General features: G+C 44.9%; 1 protein-coding gene across 1 annotated transcript in view; it reads left to right on the forward strand.

Moving 5' to 3' along the window:
- SORCS1 (sortilin related VPS10 domain containing receptor 1) overlaps window positions 1–23,863 on the forward strand; it is a 424,272-nt gene that overhangs the window by 124,949 nt on the left and 275,460 nt on the right. The window contains exon 2 of the mRNA XM_073354427.2: window positions 6,066–6,133. Coding sequence (XP_073210528.1) covers window positions 6,066–6,133 — 68 coding nt within the window. The remainder of the gene's footprint in view (window positions 1–6,065; window positions 6,134–23,863) is intronic.

Consider the following 23,863-nt stretch of genomic DNA (forward strand, 5'->3'; position numbering starts at 1 on the left):
GATTTAAGGATATTTATTTTGTATATTTTGACATGTGATGTATGTAGACAACTTGTGTTTTAATTATTGTAAAACTTTAACCTTTTGAATCTGAATGTCCACTATAATTAAATAATTATTGTCTGACCCTCCCAATCTCCTGTGACTGTGAAAATTTAAATAGATGTAAATGTAAAAAAATGCATGCAATTATGGGTTTTAAACAGTTGTGAACATTTAAATTGCCAAAAATTGAAAAAAAAAATAAAATAAACATTTGATTTTAGCTGTTGAAATTATAAAAATAAAAAGAAGAAAAAAATGAATTCTGCCAAGCCTGCAAATAACAGATCCTGCTGTCATTAAAATCAGTGGATACATTCCCATTAACATAGATGGGAGTAGGACAAAGAGAATTTATATAATTTGTATTGAGATTACCCATCCACCACTGGGAGCCATCGTGTGCCAGCACAATATTATTAAGGAGCAAAGAACCACTTCCCTAAATGGGATTTTACTCTCTTGAGCTTTTCATCAGATTTGTAGAATGCAGAGTAATTCCTAGAACAGGTTTGAAAAATTTTGACAAAACAGTTTGTCATCAGCAAATACGGTTCTGTTGAAACTGAAATCCTTTGTGATATGGTGTCAGTTTTGCTGAAATTTTGTTTTGGAGGGAACAAAGGTTACAACAAAGCAGAAATTTCCTGATGTCATGTCATGAATTTAAGCTCTCTGGCTCATCTTTTTAAAGTGTTATGTAGGTTTCCTTTGAGTATGAGGACTGATAGGTTAGATACAGAGTGATTGCTTTGTGAAAAGTTTCAGAGTAGCAGCCGTGTTAGTCTGTATCCACAAAAAGAAAAGGAGTACTTGTGGCACCTTAGAGACTAACAAATTTATTTGAGCATAAGCTTTCGTGAGCTACAGCTCACTTCATCGGATGCTGCCTGCCACAAGTATTTACACGACAATGAATGGCACTCAGATATCCACCCCAAACACATTGCCAAACTCATCCATTTCATCCTCACCCATAACAATTTTACATTCAATGACAAATACTTTCTCCAAACAGCGGGAACAGCACTGGCTACTGGGATGGCGTCCCAATATGCCAACCTCTTCATAGGCCATCTTAAAGAAGCAGAACAGCAAATGCAAAACCTGGCACACATATCTCCACTGTAACAATGATCAACACTGCCTGCAACACACCTTTCAAGATCCATGGGTCCTACATGTGGTGTACCTCTTCCAATGCACTAAATGCCCCAATATCAACTAAATGGGTGAAACTAGAAAATCACTCGAATGGACTCACACAGGAAAAAGATAAAAGACAAAAACACCATATCACCTGTGGGTGAACACTTTTCATTAAGCAATTGTTTAGACTTGCAGCTTTTCCCCTCCGCATAGGTACTCCACCTCCCTTAGAGGCGGTAGCCTTTTCAAGGGGACAAGCTCACCCGTCAACCGCTGTCAATACGGGGGAGGGAGGGTGTTAGGTCAGCATTTTCCACACCTCTGAGCAATGCAGTGATATCAACATAAGTTGGTAGTGTAGACCAAGCCAAACTCTGACCTATCAGTCCTCATCCTCAAAGGAAACCTGCACAACATTTCCAAGAGACGACCCTGGGAGCTTAAATTCATAATTTTGCTAGACACTAAAAATTATAGTCTTAATAAAGACACTGGATTTATGGCTTTTTAGAACAATCTGTAACCAGCTATCTTCCCCCCTTTTTCCTATAACTACAGGGGTGTTAATGGGCCACTTAACTTTCAGTGATCCCTTAGAATATGTGCTAACTACTTATGAGATCAAACGAATAGTTTAGCATATTTAGCAGTTTTCAGAGGAACAGCCATGTTAGTCTGTATTCGCAAAAAGAAAAGGAGTACTTGTGGCACCTTAGAGACTAACCAATTTATTTGAGCATGAGCTTTCGTGAGCTACAGCTCACTTCATCAGATGTTTACCGTGGAAACTGCAGCAGACTTTATATACACACAGAAATCATGAAACAATACCTCCTCCCACCCCACTGTCCTGCTGGTAATAGCTTATCTAAAGTGATCAACAGGTGGGCCATTTCCAGCACAAATCCAGGTTTTCTCACCCTCCACCCCCCCACACAAATTCACTCTCCTGCTGGTGCTAGCCCATCCAAAGTGACAACTCTTTACATAATCAAGTCGGGCTATTTCCTGCATAGATCAAGGTTTTCTCACATCCCCCCCACCCCCATACACACACAAACTCACTCTCCTGCTGGTAATTAGCAGTGACACTGTGAGTACCTTTCCCAGACCTATAGAAGAGCTCTGTGTAGCTGGAAAGCTTGTCTCTCTCCACAGGAGAGTGATTTGTGTGTGTGTGGGGTGGGGGTGGGTGGGGGGCAGAGGGTGAGAAAACCTGGATTTGTGCTGGAAATGGCCCAACTTGATGATCACTTTAGATAAGCTATTACCAGCAGGAGAGTGGGGTGGGAGGAGGTATTGTTTCATGGTCTCTGTGTATATAATGTCTTCTGCAGTTTCCACGGTATGCATCCGATGAAGTGAGCTGTAGCTCACGAAAGCTCATGCTCAAATAAATTGGTTAGTCTCTAAGGTGCCACAAGGACTCCTTTTCTCTCCACAACAGAAGTCAGTCCAACAAAAAAATATTACCTTACTCACCTTGTCTCTCTAATATCCTGGAACCGACATGGCTACAACAAAACTGCATATAACATAGGCACCGACTCTGTGGGTGCTCCGGGGCTCAAGCACCCACAGAAAAAAAATAGGCATGCTCAGCACCCACCAGCCACAGTGGTTCTGCCCTGGGGCTGGCTGCCAGTCAGCGAGTGGCTGGTGAGAGGAGCTTGGGGGAGGGGGCAGGGAGGAGGGAGAGGGAGACTTGGGGGAAAGAAGGGGACAGGAAGAAGCAGAGTGAGGGCAGGGCCTTGCGGGAAGAGGCCAAGCGGGAGCAGGGCCTCCACCTGGAGTGTTGACGGAGGATCTGCTCCAACTAATCTATGTAATCTCTCTGTTTTGAGAGGACAAGTGGGAAAGAAGGGAGACATGCTAACCTTTCGTTATGCTCCTGTTCAGTTGTAGACAACCGAAGAGCTCTCTGTTTTAACTCAGGGAGTGTGGGCTGCACTGCTTCCCCCTTTGGAGATCTGGTAGATTTACTCAACTGGTTTAGAGGCAGCACGTCTAGTGGTTAGAGCAGATGATACAGAGGGCAATAAACCTGGCTTCTCTTTTCCCTTTACTGCTGGCTCACTATGTGCTTTTGGCAAAGGTCGCATAAAGTCTCAGGACCTCAGTTTCCCCATCTGCAAAATGGGGGATTGTAATCATTACCCACCCTACGAGAGCACTTTGTCCTTTGGGTCACTACTCAAGCTGGGTGGAGAATGGACGTCACTTTGCTGAACACGCTAAGGGACAGTGACAACATAATTCTGTATCTTTAACACACAGCTGCCTGCTGCCAATGATAACCATTCCTGAGAGGGTTGTGATTGAAATTTAGCACTTATAAAGCCTTAATTGGCACGTGTCTTTGTTAAGCATATGCACCCTCTGTGGGAATGCTAACTGACATCCCAGTAGGGTGCCGGCACCTACTACATGCTAGCATTCTCTTTAAGAGGTACTTGTACTAACATACAGAATAATCAACTTTGTTGCACTGCAGCTGTAGGGCCGTATTGTAGACACTTCCTACATTGATGGAGGGGTTTTTCCATCAATGTAGCTAATCCACATCCTTGAGAGGGGGCAGATAGGTTGACAGCAAGAATTCTTCCGTGGACCTAGCTGCATCTACAGCCAGGCTTTAGGCTGACTTTACTATAGCACTCAGGAAGCAAAATTTGTCAGAGCCCTGAGTGACATAGCTAGGTAGATCTAATAATTAAGTGTAGACCAGGCCTGAAGCTTAACTTCCAAGATCTTCACCCTATTTCCTTGCCTGACCCCACGGCATATTTGGGGTCAGGAAGGAATTTTCCTCCAGGGCAGATTGGCAGAGGTCCTGGAGGTTTTCTGCCTTCCTCTGCAGTGTGGGGCATGGGTCACTTGCTGGAGGATTCTCTGCACCTTGAAGTCTTTAAACCATGATTTGAGGACTTCAATAGCTGAGACATAAGTTAGGGGTTTGCTACAGGAGTGGGTGGGTGAGATTCTGTGGCCTGTGTTGTGCAGGAGGTCAGACTAGACGATCATAATGGTCCCTTCTGACCTTAAAAGTCTATTATTCTGTGATTCATGGGGCTGGAAGTAGGATTCTGGGCCTTGAGCTGTAAAAAAATATAGGCATCTACCAGCTGAGCTACACAAGATGTCTCTTAACAACAGTAGAACCTCAGAGTTACGGACACCTTGGGAATGGAGGTTGTCCGTAACTCTGAAATGTTTTGCAAAAAGAAGAGGAGTACTTGTGGCACCTTAGAGACTAACCAATTTATTTGAGCATGAGCTTTCGAGCTCACGAAGCTCCTTTTCTTTTTGCGAATACAGACTAACACGGCTGTTACTCTGAAATCTGAAATGTTTGTAACTCTCAACAAAGTTTGGGATCCTGATCCAGCAGCTGATCGTCCAGGCCAGGTTTCAGCAGCAGCTGAGCTCCCTACTCAGCACTTGCATGAGTTTGCAGTGTGTGTGTGTGTCCTCCTGGGTGATGGGGTAAAAACAGCATGTCCCCCTCCCGGCAGGAAGGAAGGGATGAAAGTAGTGCAGACCCCAGTGCTGTCCTGTTCTGCTGGCTCCAGCTGCCTTGGGCTGGCAGCCCCAGCATCTTGCTGTAAGTGGCTGCCCCGTGCATAGGGGTGGGGGTGAGAACAGGGACAAGCAGCCCAGGTGTGCCCACCTTTAAGATGCAATACAGTATTTGCTTTTAAAAAATGTTTTGGTCTCTGCTGCTGCCTGACTGGTTACTTCCAGTTTCACTTGGTGTCCAGTTGACAGGTCAGTCCATAACTCTGGGGTCCGTACCTTTGAGGTTCTACCGTAGGTCTCTTTCTCATCTTTGTGGGCCCACCACTAGAGGGCATCATCATCATATTCACACACAATAATAGGAGGTTTACGTGGGACGCCCAGGAGCTAAGCCTACACCTCTTTCTATGCGAGGACAATGGGACCATTTGTGTTAGTACATTGTACTTGTGTCAGTAAAGGGTGAAGGATCTGGCCCAGAAATCCTTAATTTAAAGCAAAACTCAGCATAGTTAATCAAACCATAAGGTATGATTAGGTTGCCTGACAGAGATTTTTGATCCCTAAGCAAAATGTTGGAAGGTATCCCAAACCTCATGCTTTGGAATTTAAGCCACTCTCTACTTTTTAGCGGTTAGAATGAGGCCTTAATGGGGGGCAGATTAGCCCACATTGGCCTTCTTCTGGGTTCTTACATCTTCTTCTGGTACTGACCACCATGGAAGACAAGATTCTGGCTGAAAAGGACCTCTGCTCCATTCCAGGCTGGTGGTTCCCATGCTCAGGAATCCCAGTGGAAGGCAAGTATCAGGGGTAGCCGTGTTAGTCTGTATCCACAAAAACAACAAAGAGTCCAGTGGCACCTTAAAAACTAACAGATTTATGTGAGCATAAGCTTTTCGTTTTATGTCTGCATCTGTAATTTTCACTCCATGCATCTAAAGAAGTAGGGTTTTTACCCATGAAAGCTTATGCTCAAATAAATCTGTTAGTCTTTAAGGTGCCACTGGATTCCTTGTTGTTCCAGTGGAAGGCAATCACTCTTTCTGCCACATACTGCAGATATCCTCCTGTATCTAAAAGTATTTTGGCTGGCATATCAGCCCCCTCACCAGCTTTGCCGCCCAGTGGAAGAAGGCACTGTAAAATGTTACAGCAACACTGAACAGGGAAAGGTCCGCTCAGTATACAGCATCTGCAAGCACTTCTCATGTCAGTTTAGCCAAATGCTTTAACAATTCGTTCAATTATGTTAAGCACCCATTAAAGGAATCCTAAACCCTCCCTTGGGTCATTTCAGTTCTAGGAGATTGTAATTGTTTCAGACTAACCATGATTTCTTCTTTTGCCTCCAGGTGATTCTAATTCTGACCAAGCTGTATGACTACAGCCTGGGGAGCATCACCGAGAGCTCGCTTTGGAGGTATGTAGATAAATTGAAGGAATAATTATCGTCTTACTTAAACACGAACACTCCGGTACAGTTCTTTTATTGAATTTAATTGGATTTTTTACATGCTGGAAGGTTCACAGCTAAGCTCTTTCTTGCACTCTCGCTCTTTCTCCCTTTTAGTCCTCTGTTCTCTCATTCTTGGGGATGATGGGACTGAGGTCTGATTGTCTTGTTCAACTAGCTAGATAATGCATTTTATGTAAATGTCACTTAGGGTTTTCTTTGTTTTGTGTTGTTTTACACACAATCCTGTTCAGAATTAATAAACCAATTGATCAAAACCCAACCAACAACCCTCCTGTTTTGATCTGTAACCCTTGAATTTCAGTTTGCAATGGCAAGAGCTCCATCCCACAAAGCTGCCCCAGTGATCCTAGAGTAGAACCACAGAGTTTGGGACACCTCGGGAATGGAGGTTGTTCGTCACTCTGAAATGTTTGTGACTCTGAACAAAACGCTCTTGTAGAGGTTTATGATAGACCAGGCACATTATGCAGGTTGAAATGAAGTTGTCTGCCTACACTTACTGCTTGACTGCGAGTGTTGTTTAGTGGTTAGAGCAGATGGCCTGTTAGTCAAGACTCCTGGGTTCCCAGTTCTCTGGTTGTATTATAGTAACTCTTGCTGAGGTCAACAGAAGTTGCTCATATGCTGTGAGGGAAGAGAAAAGCAGTAAGCCCCTGAATTGTTTCCCAAAGTTGTTACTGACATGCTCTGTGTGCATGAGCAAGCTGCTGCTGCCTCAGTTTACTCTTTTGTAAGAAGGGTACAGGCATATTTATCTACCTCACAGGAGTGTAGTCTTTTCGGAGGGTTAATTAGTTAAGGGCATATGCTACCTTATTTCCACCTGCTGAACTCTTATGGGCAATTCATGAGTTTTGTGCAGTGATCACAGCTAAAGCCCTCTCTTGGGCTCCTGATGCACGTGCTTAACTTGAAGCTCATGAGCGATCCTGCTGTCTCCATTGTTGTTGTCACTCTCACATGCACATTGAGGACCTGCGTCAGATTTTTCAGCCTCTGAGTTATCTGGGAATGCTTCCCATTGACTTCAGTGGGCTACAGCTTGACCCTCAAGTTTGTCAATTGCTTCGAGAGCCTCAGAGGAAGAATTTCAGAGTAACAGCCGTGTTAGTCTGTATTTGCAAAAAGAAAAGGAGTACTTGTGGCACCTTAGAGACTAACCAATTTATTTGAGCATAAGCTTTCGTGAGCTACAGCTCACTTCATTGGATGCATACTGTGGAAAGTACAGAAGACGTTTTTATACACACAAACCATGAAAAAATGGGTGATTATCACTACAAAAGGTTTTCTCTCCCCCCACCCCACTCTCCTACTGGTAATAGCTTATGTAAAGTGATCACTCTGCTTACAATGTGTATGATAATCAAGGTGGGCCATTTCCAGCACAAATCCAGGTTTTCTCTCCCCCCCCCCAACACCCCCCCCAAAAAAAACATTCTTCAGAGGAAGAATGTTCATATGAGTGTCAAGTATGGGTTTTTTCTATTTTCTTCTCCTCTCTTTCCTGGTGAAATCCATTTTATTTGCTTCACCGGCGGCCATGAGTGAGGATCCTTGTGATGGTCCCATTGGAGGTCTCCCATTTTTGGTGTAATAGGGGAGAAAATGATGGAAGGGCACTTATTATTTAAAGCATCTCACACACTTGTTTAAAAAAATCAAGGAAAATAGAAATAAGAAGGAGGAAAAAAATATCCTTCATTTCTCTGATTTGTTTGATTCCGTGAGAGCTGATGTTGGCCAGTGAAAGACCACACTATCCCTGGTTTACTTTGCTCTCACACATTGGTGACTGTTTCCAAAAGATAGAGGAGAAAGGGAGGTCTTTCTGTATCTACACACAACCTAGGAAAAGTGTCTTCTCTGTGATACATGGCATACAAATAACACACTTCATATTAAGGGTACATTAATAAAGTGCTGGAAAATGATTAGCTGTTGTTTATAAGTAGAGCTGTTTATGAGTAGTTTGTGTTATAACTGGTCAGAAGTAGAGCTATGTGGATTACTGATGTTTTGGTTCACTCACAGTTCTGAAAAACTGAACACAAATTGGATTGGGTCGACCTGAAACCATTTTTCTTTTTAAATATTCAGCTAAATGAAAAGTCAAAAAATTGCTATGGGTCAAACGAAGTGAAAGATTTTCATTAATAAGATGCAAAGAAATTTCAAAACAAAAGGAATTTTGAATTTAAAAAAATGAAACTTAAAAAATGTCAAAACAAAACATTGAGGTTTTTTTTCAGATTGTTCAAGTATTTTTTTCAACCAAAACAATTCAGAGAAATTAACATGAATTTGCAAAATGTGTTTTGATGTTAAAAAACCTTTGGCTGAAAAATTTTGCCCAGTTCTAGTTATAAACTCGGCAGTCGAAGATGTTATCGATGGTCATGAGCAGTCTATTGACCAGTTGGGCTCTATAGCAATCTATAACACACACCGCCTACTGATCATAGCATACAGATTTACTTTCTTTATAAAGATACTAATATTGGACAGGATGGCATTTCTTTTGAATTCCTCAGCCAATTTAACTTCAGTCCCATCCTATTTCTGCAGTGATAATGAATGGAGCGTGTCACAAATCCAGTGAGTAAAAAAGTTACTGGCAGCTGACTTGTGTATGTGAGAAAAACAGCAAAAGGGAGAGGCAAGGAAATAGGGTGAAGATCTTGGAAGTTAAGCTTCAGGCCTGGTCTACACTTAATTATTAGATCTACCTAGCTATGTCGCTCAGGGCTGTGACAAATTTTGCTTCCTGAGTGCTGTAGTAAAGTCAGCCTAAAGCCTGGTTGTAGATGCAGCTAGGTCGACGGAAGAATTCTTGCTGTCAACCTATCTGCCCCCTGTCAAGGACGTGGATTAGCTACATTGATGGAAAAACCCCTCCGTCAAGGTAGGAAGTGTCTACAATACGGCCCTACAGCTGCAGTGCTGTAGCTGTCCCACTCTAGCGGCTGTAGTGTAGACATACCCTTAGTGGATCAATAGACTCTTGGTGGCAAGTGAGATGCTGCGTCTGAAGCAAGCGAATGACATTTCTTGCCGGCTGGACCTGGCATTAACTACACCCTAATCCTCTCGATAGATTTTTTTTTCCCACCATTCTTGGGTTGTATTTATTTATTTTATTCAGTCAAGAAAGAGAAAAGAGGGAGAAGCAAAGATTATCTCATGCTGAGCAATTATTTGAGGTTTTATTTTTCTTCCTCTCCCAGTTATCTCTTGGCTCACAAAGAGGATTACACTTTGAGACTTGGGAGAAGATCGTGATTTTTACTACAGGAGCAAGATAAGCTTAGGTCTGAGATAAATAAAATAACAGATATAGAGAATAACAGAAATAGAGTCTGTGAGGAATGAGGGGAAATAATCTTCTCCCTTTTCTTTTTTTGTTGTGATCGGAGTTCTGGTGGGCCCTGCGTTGAACCTTTCCTTCAGGGCCTGAAGAGGAAACACAGCTAACTGCATGCCATTAGCCCCAGCCCGCAAACATTTAGGCATATGCTTTACTTTATTCCCTTGAACCGTCCCATTGAAATCAGTGGGACGACTTCTGATAAGAATCCCTATCTTTTGTATAGTGCCTTTCATCAGTAGATCTCAAAGGGCTTTTCAAAGGAGCTCAGTACCATTATCCGCATTTTACAGATGGCATAGAGAGGGAAAGTGACTTGGCCAAGGTTTTCACTAACAAGGTCAGCTCCCAGACTGCTGCGCTGGGCATCACAAAATGGGGAAGAGATGGCCAGCCCTCTGTGGAGATAGAGGTGGTTAGAAAAGCTGGACGTGCACAAGTCCATGGGGCCGGACGAGTTGCATCCGAGAGTGCTGAAGGAATTGGCGGCTGTGATTGCAGAGCCATTGGCCATTATCTTTGAAAACTCGTGGCGAACGGGGGAAGTCCCGGATGACTGGAAAAAGGCTAATGTAGTGCCAATCTTTAAAAAAGGGAAGAAGGAGGATCCAGGGAACTACAGGCCAGTCAGCCTCACCTCAGTCCCTGGAAAAATCATGGAGCAGGTCCTCAAAGAATCAATCCTGAAGCACTTGCATGAGAGGAAAGTGATCAGGAACAGCCAGCATGGATTCACCAAGGGAAGGTCATGCCTGACTAATCTAATCGCCTTTTATGATGAGATTACTGGTTCTGTGGATGAAGGGAAAGCAGTGGATGTATTGTTTCTTGACTTTAGCAAAGCTTTTGACACGGTCTCCCACAGTATTCTTGTCAGCAAGTTAAGGAAGTATGGGCTGGATGAATGCACTATAAGGTGGGTAGAAAACTGGCTAGATTGTCGGGCTCAACGGGTAGTGATCAATGACTCCATGTCTAGTTGGCAGGCGGTATCAAGTGGAGTGCCCCAAGGGTCGGTCCTGGGGCCGGTTTTGTTCAATATCTTCATAAATTATCTGGAGGATGGTGTGGATTGCACTCTCAGCAAATTTGCGGATGATACTAAACTGGGAGGAGTGGTAGATACGCTGGAGGGGAGGGATAGGATACAGAAGGACCTAGACAAATTGGAGGATTGGGCCAAAAGAAATCTGATGAGGTTCAATAAGGATAAGTGCAGGGTCCTGCACTTAGGATGGAAGAATCCAATGCACCGCTACAGACTAGGGACCGAATGGCTAGGCAGCAGTTCTGCGGAAAAGGACCTAGGGGTGACAGTGGACGAGAAGCTGGATATGAGTCAGCAGTGTGCCCTTGTTGCCAAGAAGGCCAATGGCATTTTGGGATGTATAAGTAGGGGCATAGCGAGCAGATCGAGGGACGTGATCGTTCCCCTCTATTCGACATTGGTGAGGCCTCATCTGGAGTACTGTGTCCAGTTTTGGGCCCCACACTACAAGAAGGATGTGGATAAATTGGAGAGAGTCCAGCGAAGGGCAACAAAAATGATTAGCAGTCTAGAACACATGACTTATGAGGAGAGGCTGAGGGAGCTGGGATTGTTTAGCCTGCAGAAGAGAAGAATGAGGGGGGATTTGATAGCTGCTTTCAACTACCTGAAAGGGGGTTCCAAAGAGGATGGCTCTAGACTGTTCTCAATGGTAGCAGATGACAGAACGAGGAGTAATGGTCTCAAGTTGCAGTGGGGGAGGTTTAGATTGGATATTAGGAAAAACTTTTTCACTAAAAGGGTGGTGAAACACTGGAATGCGTTACCTAGGGAGGTGGTAGAATCTCCTTCCTTGGAGGTTTTTAAGGTCAGGCTTGACAAAGCCCTGGCTGGGATGATTTAACTGGGAATTGGTCCTGCTTCGAGCAGGGGGTTGGACTAGATGACCTTCAGGGGTCCCTTCCAACCCTGATATTCTATGATTCTATGATTGATTCTATGATTCTATGCAGTGGGCCAGTGACACAGCTAGGATCAGAACTCAGGTATCCTGAATCCTAGTCACTGCTCTGTCCACTAGGCCGTGCCGCCTCTGTTGAAGCACACGTGTAAACAGTTGCAAGATTAAGGCACGCTGTCAGACATGACAGGCATCCAATTTATCCCACTCACTTCTCCGACAAATTACATTTACTGCTTTAAATTGTCCCCAAGATAGTACCCCCATCTCCACCTGCCTTATCCCCCCAAAATCGATTAGTCATGCAAGACAAGGGCTGCAAAAGTCTCAGTATCTCAGATCTTACCTACACCAATGTTTGGTCAACAAAGAGTATACAGTCATTGAAGTCATTAGGGTTACACCAGTGTAAAATGGGCGTAAATGAAATCAGGCTCTTGATCTTCTAACTAGGAAGGAATGCAAGCAGCATGGCCTTGTGCATTGAACTTGGGAACTCCTTTATTCAAATCCCAGCTCTGCTTCTGCCTTGCCATGTAGCTTCAGGCAAATGTAAAATGGGGATATTAATCACCATATTTCTAGACATCTTTTGAGGGTTAGATGATTTATGTTTGCTATGGTTTGAAAATCTAAAATGATATGTACGGAATAACTAAAATTATTACAGTGGTTAAAGAAATATAGAGAGTTTCAGAATTCCCGGATTCTGTTTCCAGATTTGTCACGAACTTCTTGGGTGATCTTGAGCAAGAGTCTCTTAACCTCTCTATCTATCAGTTTACTCAGCGGTGAAACAGAAAAAATATTTACCTTCCTCACAGAGTTTGTTAGAAGTCTCAGTGAATTCATGTTTGCAAAGCACCCTGGAGTCCATGGATAAAAGGTAGTAGAAGTGGAAAGCAGTTTATAGTTTAGCTCATCCAGGAATTCTGAAGCATTTAGAGGAGAGGAAAGTGATCAGGAACAGTCAGCATGGATTCACCAAGGGCAAGTCATGCCTGACTAATCTAATTACCTTCTATGATGAGATAACTGGCTCTGTGGATGAGGGGAAAGCAGTGGATGTGTTGTTCCTTGACTTTAGCAAAGCTTTTGGCACGGTCTCCCACAGTATTCTTGCCAGCAAATTAAAGAAGTATGAGATGGATGAATGGACTATAAGGTGGATAGAAAACTGGCTAGATTGTCGGGCTCAACGGGTAGTGATCAATGGCTCCGTGTCTAGTTGGCAGCCAGTATCAAGCGGAGTGCCCCAAGGGTCGGTCCTGGGGCCAGTTTTGTTCAATATCTTCATTAGTAATCTGGAGGATGGCATGGATTTCACCCTCAGCAAGTTTGCGGATGACACTAAACTGGGAGGAAAGGTAGATACGCTGGAGGGTAGGGATAGGATACAGAAGGACCTAGACAAATTAGAGGATTGGGCCAAAAGAAATCTGATGAGGTTCAACAAGGACCAGTGCAGAGTCCTGCACTTAGGATGGAAGAATCCCATGCACCGCTACAGACTAGGGACCGAATGGCTCGGCAGCAGTTCTACAGAAAAGGACCTAGGGGTTACAGTGGACGAGAAGCTGGATATGAATCAACAGTGTGCCCTTGTTGCCAAGAAGGCCAATGGCATTTTGGGATGTATAAGTAGGGACATTGCCAGCAGATCGGGGGATGTGATTGTTCCCCTCTATTCGACATTGGTGAGGCCTCATCTGGAGTACTGTGTCCAGTTTTGGGCCCCACACTACAAGAAGGATGTGGAAAAATTGGAAAACATCCAGTGGCGGGCAACAAAAATGTTAGGGGACTGGAACACATGACTGATGAGGAGAGGTTGAGGGAACTGGGATTCTTTAGTCTGCGGAAGAGAAGAATGAGGGGGGATTTGATAGCTGCTTTCAACTACCTGAAAGGGGGTTCCAAAGTGGATGGATCTCGACTGTTCTCAGTGGTAGCAGATGACAGAACAAGGAGTAATGGTCTCAAGTTGCAGTGGGGGAGGTTTAGGTTGGATATTAGGAAAAACTTTTTCACTCGGAGGGTGGTGAAGCACTGGAATGCGTTACCTAGGGAGGTGGTAGAATCTCCTTCCTTAGAGGTTTTTAAGGTCAGGCTTGACAAAGCCCTGTCTGGGATGATTTAGTTGGGGATTGGTCCTGCTTTGAGCAGGGGGTTGGACTAGATGACCTCCTGAGGTCCCTTCAAACCGGGATATTCTATGATTCTATGATGTTGTGTTTGTAGAGGCATGTGCATGTGTCATCACCATCACCAGGCATCACCCCTTTGCTCTCTCCTCAGTTTGTTTTTGTGAGTCAGCAGAGGAAGGACCAAAACTGACCATGATCAATTTCACCTTCCCTTCCCCTTTTGGATCACATGATGTTGTCTCATTATAGGTGATGTTAAATATCCTCTCTCTGTTTTTAACTGTATGGAGTATACTTGCTACAAACAAGAATTATGTTATACCAGAACACTTTAAAGCTTTGTGATATACACTTGCCTGTTTTGAATGCAACTTCCCAGATACCCCATTATTCCATAAATCAATCTCCTGTGTTTCTCATGCTGGTTCAATGCACTTTTATTTTCCACCTGCTGAGCTGCATTAATAAGGTCGTAACCTGTGGTTTAGAGACATGGCACAAGTTGCAGCTACAGAGGATTAAGGTGTTTTTGCTGGAGAAAGCAGGAGAAACAAATCAATTCAGAAAAGTGACAGAGAAAGACCTTTTATTGAATACATTCTAACTGGCAGTTTTGGGGAAAAGGGACTTGAAAGAGCTATTTGAAATATTTTTATCACTGAATTCAGTACTTCAATTACACTGTGTGACTAAGTTAGTTTCCTTACCCAAATATCAGAGCCGGGGAAATGCTGCCACATATCTCCTAGTGGTTTTCAACATTTTTCATTTGCGGACCCCTAAACAATTTCAAATGGAGGTGCGGACCCCTTTGGAAATTTTAGACATAATCTGCGGACCCCAGTGGTCTGAAAACCACTGTCCTAGGGGAATTCACTTGAATTTAAAAATGAATTTTGTTTTTCCCTCCTGTGAACATTCAAACCCTTGGCTGTCGCTCATGTGAATGCCTGTGGGTTTGAGTTCACATGCTCAGTTTTGCACACAGGACGCTGTATATTTTACACTTTGATCATAGTGGGATCCTTTCCTGAATGGGGCCTCAATAACGACCTCAGGATTGGTTTGCCAACTTCAGTGGGAGCTGAGTGCCCTCCATCTCAGGTTTGGATGCTTTGTGTTCAGCACCCAAGTCCACTAGGGATTTCACAGTTGCTATTGATTTTACATGGAAGGTGATCAGGTACAAAGCTGATGGGCAGCAGAGTAAAACCTTACGATAGAAACCTACAGTCAGTTTCTTGCAACCCTAGTTGATATTAGACAGGGGCTTCCTGGGGTACTTTGCATGCTACCAATGTGAATTTCAGTGATGTTAGCGAAGTCTTATGGACACTGGTATATAACTAGGCTTGGAAGGATTATATTTTTATTGGTAAATGTCAGTAAACATCAATTTCACCATATACACTCAAAATGATGAAAAACATATTTCCATCAATAATCATTGAAATTTACAGATAGCTAAAGTAAGAAAAATGCTGCTTAAGAATTTATTAGAGTTTGATTTAAGGATTTCTATTACTTTGTATATTTTGACTTGTGATGTTGACAATTTGTGTTATAAAGCTTTAACTTTTTGAATCTTGACATCTACAGTCATTAAATAATTAGTGTCTGACCACCAATATAATAAATATTGATATTAGCCATCAGAATTACAAAACAATAAAAACTGAATTTTGCCAAGCCTACCTACAACTTCCAGCAGATGCTTTCATATGCTGTGATTCAGCAAAGCACTTAAGCATGTGCTGAAGTCCCAATGACTTCACTGCTTCAGCACTTTGCTGAATCAGGGCCATATAAACACAGGCCTCTTCCACAACTGAATTCTCTGGTCCTGATTCTGACCTCGCTTACATTTAAGCCAATGGATTTACACCATGGGGTGAGTGAGAGGAAAATCGAGCCTGCAACCTTTGAGATGTGACTTGGTTTAGAATTTCATCTAGTGCCTTCTGCATCACCTGGTTTGCGTGGATAAAATAATCAGCATTAATGAAGATGCAAATTTATTATGCACATTAAAAGTGTGTTCTCTGTAGCATCCAGTCATGAAATGTAGTAGTGCAACCATGTAAATCAAAACCCCCCTGATCCCATTGCAGTGCGAAAGCCAATATGTAAATCATGATTATGAATATGAATGTTGACATATATTATCAATATACTGTAAATTACAGATGTACGATGTTCATGCTGCTTCACAGAGATCTATGGCCATGTCTACACTACCCACTGGATTGGCGGGTAGTGATCGATCTATCGGGGATCGATTTATCGTGTCTAGATGCGATAAATTGATCCCCGATCGCTCTGCCATCGACTCCGGAACTCCATCACGGCGAGAGGTGGAAGCGGAGTCGACGGGGGAGTGGCGGCTGTCGATCCTGTGCCGTGAGGACGCGAAGTAAGTGATTCAAAGTTGACCTAAGATACGTCGACTTCAGCTATACTATTCTCGTAGATGAAGTTGCGTATCTTAGATCGATCCCACCTCCACCCCCCAGTGTAGACCAGGCCTATAACACTTTAAATGGGGTTTGTCAGTTGTTCTTCTGCTTTATAAAAGGGCTAATAAAAGGAGGAATCTGTCCATGTGGTATCCAATCAATGCGGGTGTCCCTACACAACTTCATGGCGTGCAGTTGAACAGCACATAGTACAGGCCCAATGGGGCAAAATGTTCCTTGGTATAACTCAATTGAAGTCAGTATTATTTTATACACATTCACACACTGGGCCAGATTCAGAGATGATGCATAAGGTATAAGGTATACAATGGTTAGTGGTTCTCAAGAAGCCTAAAGGTGGAGGAATGTACTGTTACAGTTCAGGGCAACAGTTCAGCGGGGGCCCACACTCTCAGGCTTCCAGCTCCCCAGCCTTCACCTCTTATGCCCTGCTTTCTGGGGTTTTTCCAGGCTGCATTCAGTTCCCTGCCTACACTGTGTTATTTACCAGCAAAAGACACCACCTAAAGAGGCCTGTGTCTATGCTTTGCTTAGTCTTCAAAGCCTATAAACAGTTGCAATTGCCCAATGTTCTAAGTTACCCCACACAGCTCTTTCTAAGCAAGCACATTTCTTCACAACCTGAAAGCATTACAGAGAAAACTTTAAAAACAACAGAAGAACCTACATATGTGCTAAGACGCTTACCGGAGATCACCCCCTGATTCCAGCTGGGGCTCTGGCCAGTGAACAGTTCTTCAAACACCACGCAGGGGTTTTCCTGTGGATACAAGTTCATGACACCTCTTGCTCAGAACTAGAACACCCATGAATCTGTGAGTTACTCCCATATGCTGTTTGGCCCTTTTGATCCTGGGATTAGGTATTTCCAGACAAAGGTCCCCTCCCCAAGGCAAAGCTTCAGAAGATATTGGGTCCAGAGGTATTTGCGTTCTCCCCCTCCCAAGTATTTCCTTGGAAACCTGCACAATTAACAGTTCATTCTTGTCTTAGCCCATTGTTAAAAAGAGTCCTTCGAAGTGCGTAACTCTTCCCCAGGTTTACATTAGTCATATTTCCTAGACAAGTTACATAAAATCCCAAAATAACGCACATACACTCAGTAAGGTTTGTCCAGTATATTGCAGGAAATGGCCATACCTGTCATATGTACACCTTATGTAGTAACCTGCATGGAACATTGGGTGAGAAGCACAGGTTGTGGGAGGGAAGAGTTTGTAGGAGGCACCAGGGACTCAGTTCATGTGCATATGGATCCTACAACCTGAGCCACTTCCTCCATGATCCATGCAGGTTGTTATACGTGAGGTCCTGATTCTCCACTGCTTCGCATGTTATGATGTCATTTACACTCAGGAAAAGGGGATGTAAAACTTTACTATCTTTCTTTGGGGAGGAGTTACACCCCCTTTGTACTTGCTTTGCACAGATCCAAAAAAGGAAAGAACACATACAGGGCTAGATCCTCAGCTGGTGTAAATCGGCATTGCTCTACTGAAGTTAATGGAGCTGCCCTGATTTATGTCAGCTGAGGATCTGTCTTGTAAAGTCTCCCAGAGAGAGACACTCACTCTAACATTTTTCATCCTGTTCTATTGCTGTTAATGGAAGTCTTGCCATTGATTTAATTGGAAACAGGATCAAGCCTCAGAACCAAACACAAAATGGCAACTGTCCTTGCAGCTGGCAGGGAGACTCCTTAAAATTTAAAGGTATAGCACACATAAAACAGAACAACATTTTTTCCCAGTTACATAGCTTCATAAAACACAGGCCCACACCAAAGTCTTGGATCTAACTTTTCCCCCACCGACACCCCAAAATAATAATGAAAAACACTTTGGGACTGTTTGAAATACAAGCATATACCTGGATCTTAAGTTTGCCCATGGTTCCTATCTTTGTAATAGAACAAAACCTCAGATTCAAAATGATCCTGAAATCTTGATCCAGATTTTGGAGCTTTCATAGTTTCTTAGCGTTTAAGGCCAGAAAGGATCATTGGATCATCTAGTCTAGTCTCCTGGATATCTCAAGCCACTAAATTTTACCAAAATACCCCTATGTTGAACCCAATGATTTTAGCTGGACTAAAATATTTCAGTCCTCAGAAGACTGAACTGTTGTGTCCCATGGACAGAGAATGGAGAAATTCCGGTGCTGCCAATGCCCAAGACTCAGGCGACGGCAGGGAATTGGTTAAGTGAGATATGCCCAGATGTTCCCACTAGGTGATCCATGTCTAAGGGATGATGAAAAAAAAACCCCTGGTTCCTGACAATCTGATTTTCGTAAAAGTTCTTTCCCGACCCCTCATATGATGGGTGCTCCAACCTTTCAGTGCTGTGGTCCAGACGTTCGTATTGAAGCATCTCCATCAGCCATATGCAGAAATACATACCATACAAAATGTCATCCTCCATGCAGTGTGACCTCGCACCTATAGCATGTGCAAGGTCATGTGCGGAGGACACCATTTTGCTCTATAAAATGGCATCCACCACGCAATGTGACCTCACGTATATGGTGTGTGTGAAGTTACGCTACATGGATGAAGCCATTTTGTAGAGCAGGTCTGCTGGGGTGAGAGGGAAGATGTGTTCAGGGGCTGGACAGAATCATCCCGTGCCCTGGATCTGTCCTGGGAGCTGCCCGGTTGGATGTGCCGCCAATCTTTATTGCAAACATAAAACCAGAGAGGTTTTGCACAACTCTGCTCACTCGCTAATGAACTTGTAGGGAGATAGCTGCACGTAGGGACAGCATGTGAATGGGCAGAATGCTACGACCTGTTGCTGAGTGACTTGTATTCAGTTTTAAAAGCCTGCTACTAAAGCCGTTATTAAAACTGAAATGTTCAAACACATGTACGCTGCTGCTGTGCTCTTCGAGGAGGGGATGGAGAGACAGCGGAAGATTGGGTGCTGCAAATAACTTGTATTCAAACATTCAGTGGCTCTGCCACACATTTTTGCAGTGTAAGCTGGTGACTGTTTACTCTAAAGCATAATAGCTCAGTTCAAACTGACCTTTGTCTCATGATTTTCTAACCATCCAGTCTGAACCCTTTTATTCATTAATTTCCTGAAAGCCTTTCTCCAGTAATGGCTCATTTCTTCCCCGCTCTCAAAATTCTTAGTTGAAGAATTTTAATGACCACATGCAATTTAGTCTCATCCATCTTGCTGCCATCTCGTTGTCTGAGTGCTCTTTGCTGAGTCCCTGCGCTTGCCTGGGAAACTTGCTGTCTGGATTTGAAACTCTCCCAGGAAAGTGGTGGCTAGCGGACTATCAGGGATGCCATTTGGCTTTCTGCACATTTGTCGTGCTATACACTGCCGGGGAGTTGAGAAATAAACCTCAGTGCTTGGAACACGAAGCAACTCTTGTTCGTGGGAATGTCCAGACTGGTGCCTCACTGGGAATATACCAGATGTTATATCAGAGCCTGTCACTCTTGGTCTGTATTTGGGAATAGTTCCAAATCAGCAATCACTGGGTCAGCAACTGGTATATTCCAGCCACGCCACAAGTCCCAAGCAAAGCTGTGATTTGCATTGGTCGAGCTTACCCTGGTTGCAAGTGAAGGGAAATTTCAACCAGTGCAAATCACAGCTTTGCCTTTCTTGGCCATGCTGGCAAGAGTACCGGTTTCTGTGGAGTCTCTGCCAATTCCACTGTCGCTCTGCCTATGAGAGTAGTTTTGATCAAGCACTTCTCCATTTCACCAACAAGCATTGTCACACTCTGCCTCACGCTGCCCCTTACAGGTAGAAAAGCTCCCTGTCCAAATCCATAAAGCCACCACCATGGGCTGCAGGTATGGCAGGTCAGGAGAGGCTGAACCTCCCCGAACAGCCAGGCATGGCCCTGTCCATGCTTTGCCCCGGGGCTCCCTCCTGCTTCCTGCTCTTCCCCAGTGGCCCCAACCCAGACTGTTCCTCTTCCCTGAAGTAGGCTAGAGCAGGCTGGCCTGTGGCCTGGGACTCAGGGCAGCCGGGGCCAGTGCTCGGGCCACCCAGGATTGGGGGCGCTGTGGCCACCCGGTGCTCCGGGACTGGGGCCACTGGGACTGCGCTGCCTGGCACTCAGGGACTGGGAGCTCTAGGGCTTCTCCGCCTGGCACACCAGGGCTGGGAGTGCTCTGGGGCTGGGGGCGCTTTGCTGGGCCGACTGGGGCAGTCCAGGGCTGGGGTGGGAAGGCCAGCGGCCACGGTGCGGGGCTTGGGGCTCCGGCAGGGGGAGGCAAAGGCAGAAGGAGTGGGAGAAGGCATGGGGGAGGGGGAGAGGGAGGGCCAGGGCCTCAGGCAGAAGGGGCAGGTACAGGGGCTAACCTCCCCGAATGGTGGTTCACATGCCGCCCATTGCCACCACCTTGTCCTCCTTCGAGTCCTCCCTCAAAACTCACCTTTCCTGTCATTCATAGAGTAAGGTACAACCTACTTTAGGCAGGTGGAGAGCTGTGATTGCCACTGCTGCCTGGCTAAGAGTCATGCACATCCTGTTGTGTTTGTTATCCCACCTTCTCACCCTGCTGCATTTGTCTCCTCTACGTGTTCGTACCTTGCCTGTTAGATGGTAAGGTCTTTAGGGCAAGGGGGAGTCATTTACCATATATTGATACAGTGCCCAGCCCAATGGGCCATGAGGTATTACCACAAGATGAATGCTAAATAATAACAACAGACAAAAGCCTTTGTCAGTCCAAATCAGATACTTCCTGCAGAGCTGGACTGTACTGCTGTCGCAGGGTAGTTGGCTCCTGAGGGAGTCAGGCACTCACTCCGCTTACCTAGGACAGACTCTGCTGAGGAGAATGAACTGACCCCGAGCCACCTGTGAGGAGTTAGTTGCCTAGATGGCTGGGTGCTGTTAATTAGCTAACAAACACCTGGGCCTAATCAAGAGTTCTGAGGGCTCACTTAGGAAGCCCCAGAACACAGAAAGCTTCTGAGAGGGACTTTTGAGGGGAACTGGTTAGGGGGACTCAACAGCAAAGATATCTCCTGGAGGGAAGCGGTTCCAAAAAGGGAGAGCTTTGAGTGCTCTGTAAGTTGAGGTCTTTAAATCTGATTTGAGGACTTCAGTAACTCAGCCAGAGGTTAGGAGTCTGGAGTGGGTGGGTGAGTGTCTGTGATCTGCAATGTGCAGGAAGTCAGACTAGATCAGGGGTGGCCAGACTGAGAAGGAGCCAGAATTTACCAATGTACATTGCCAAAGAACCACAGTAATACATCAGCAGCACCCATCAGCTCCCGTTCCCAGCACCTCCCACCCACTGGCAGCCCTGCCGATCAGCGTCTCCCCACACCTCCCAATCACCTGTTTTGTAGCATGCAGGAGGCTGGGCGGGGGGTGGAGGAGCGAGGGCAGACCAGGCTCAGGGGAGGGGGCGGGAAGGGGTGGACTGGGGGCAGGGCTTGTGGCAGAGCCAGGGGTTGAGCAGTGAGCACCCCCCGGCACATTGGAAAGTTAGTGCATGTAACTCCAGCCCCGGAGTCGGTGTCTATACAAGGAGCCGCATATTTACTTCTGAAGAGCCATATGTGGCTTCGGAGTCACAGGTTGGCCACTCCTGGACTAGATGATCATGGTAGTCCCTTCTGACCGTAAAGTCTATGAGTGCCAAACCCCTAGGGAACCTGATCCCAGTGAAAGGACCTTAGCAGGCAGTGGCGGACATTCTGCATTGCAGTGGTTACAATATGCCACCCCACAGGTCAGCGGCAGGGGTGTGACGGTTACAGGGATCCTGATTCCACAGTTGGAACCCTTCCCTGGGTGATGGTAAGGGGCCCGACGCAGGTGGGGGGCCGTTGAACGAGAGGGTCTTTCTGGTAAAGAGCCTGACAGAGGGGACTTTTCACTGAAAAGTCAGATTTTCCATGGAAGCTTTCTTTTTCTCTGAAACTATGGAAAAAGAACACATCTGCCTACCAGCTGTATCTCTGTGTCCTCCGCCTGCAGAAAGTGGCAGGAAATCTTTTGGGAAGATGCTTCCATAGGCGATTTTTATTATTACTTGCTTCCCATACTTGCCATATGCTGCTTCCATTCCCAGTGGGCCCTGGGAAGTGCTGAGCTGCCCGGTGCTCATGAGAAATAATGGGAAGAAGGTTTTGGATGGTGGGTTGTTTTTTACTTTATCCAAACTTGTTTGCCCACCTAAAGGTAAGGTGATCACTGGCCACCATTAATATAGTACAATACTGATGTATCTTTTCTCGTGTAACATCTGCCTACAGCAGTAAATATGGTATTGGGGACAAAATAAGGCAAAGAAGAAAAATGCAAGAAGGTACACATTTGAAGAAAAAAATAAACAGTAACACACAGACTTTTAGGGAATATCCCCACTGAATTTCTTATGAACAAAATGTGCAATTGCATCTTGACTAATTGATCCCTGGTATTAAGGGAATTTCTGTAGTCTGGAGCTCTGTTTGGTATGAATGAAATCACTGCGTTAGGTAAATGCAAAATTGGGTCCTTACTGAGCAGGCGGCTCTGTGCAAGCAGAACATTGCTTCACCCCTTAAATAAGCAGCCCTGTTGAATTTCGTAGGGCTCAGCTCATTTTTTGTTTGGCTTGCCTCCCTAATAGCATCCTAGTAAGAGGAGAGATGTCAGCAAAAGCATCTATTACTATTTGTATTGTGGTAGTATCTAGAGGCTCCAATCAAGATCAAGGATCCCATTTTGCTAATACACAGTGCTCTACCAAAACACAGTGAGAGGCAGTCCCTGCCTTGAAGTGCTTGTGGTCTAAATAGGCAAGGGACAGGAGTGTTATCCCCTCTCTTACAGGTGAGGAACTGAGGCATGGGGTGGGGGGCGGGGGGGTCTGAAGTGACTTGTCCAATTCCTGGGAGTTGACCCAAGTTCTCCTGAGTGCCAGACCAGTGCCCGAGTCACAAGGCCATCTTTTATTTTGAGGATCATTTGTCATCTTAAACGGCTTTCAGTGTGACTGATGGAGGACTACTAGTCACCGGGGATGGGAAAAGAACTATTAGGACATCAAGAGACAAGGTGGGTGAGAGGACATCAGATCCATCTCATGCAAAGTCAGAACAGATTCTCCAGATAGAGACCGTATCAGATATTAAACTGGTTCTCTACCTGATCTTAGACAAATGGGGTTACCAACTGAAAATCAGTGAGTCCCCTGTGCAGGGGGTCCATCACAGAGTCTGTTAGTTATACATAGAATCATCTCAGATTGCCCTGCTAGTGGAAAAGAAACACAAACTGAATGAACAATAATAAACCCCAAGAGTGAGACGTTCTAACGTTCGACGTGTTAACAGAAAAACTGTTGTTTCAGTGTTGTGCTGCTGGTAGCTTATAGGCTCAGAACATAAAATGTTTCTTGGCAGCAATTTTTCTCATCTCAGAAGCTTAGCGAGGGGGGAAAAATAAAAAGCAAGACCACCCGTTGCTCAGCAAAAAGGCCCACAGTGCACCCCGTGGGGGCACTGACAGACAGCAAGGCCCGGGAATAACTGAGCTCCAGGCTGTGGCAGCTAATAGATTTGTTTATGAGCAACAGTATTTCAAGTCAATTTTGCACTTTGCAGGAAGCCAGTGCAATTAGGCTATCTGGGGTTTAATACAACTCGAATGCCTTGTGCCAGTCAGCTGTCGGCACACCCGTACTGGCCAACAAGTGTAGAGGGCCAAGATGCAGGCCTGCTAGAAGAGCTAAAGCACTGTCAGAGGATGTACCTGGG

Source organism: Lepidochelys kempii, chromosome 7, assembly GCF_965140285.1.
Source record: "Lepidochelys kempii isolate rLepKem1 chromosome 7, rLepKem1.hap1, whole genome shotgun sequence".
In the NCBI taxonomy this organism is placed as follows: Eukaryota; Metazoa; Chordata; order Testudines; family Cheloniidae; genus Lepidochelys; species Lepidochelys kempii.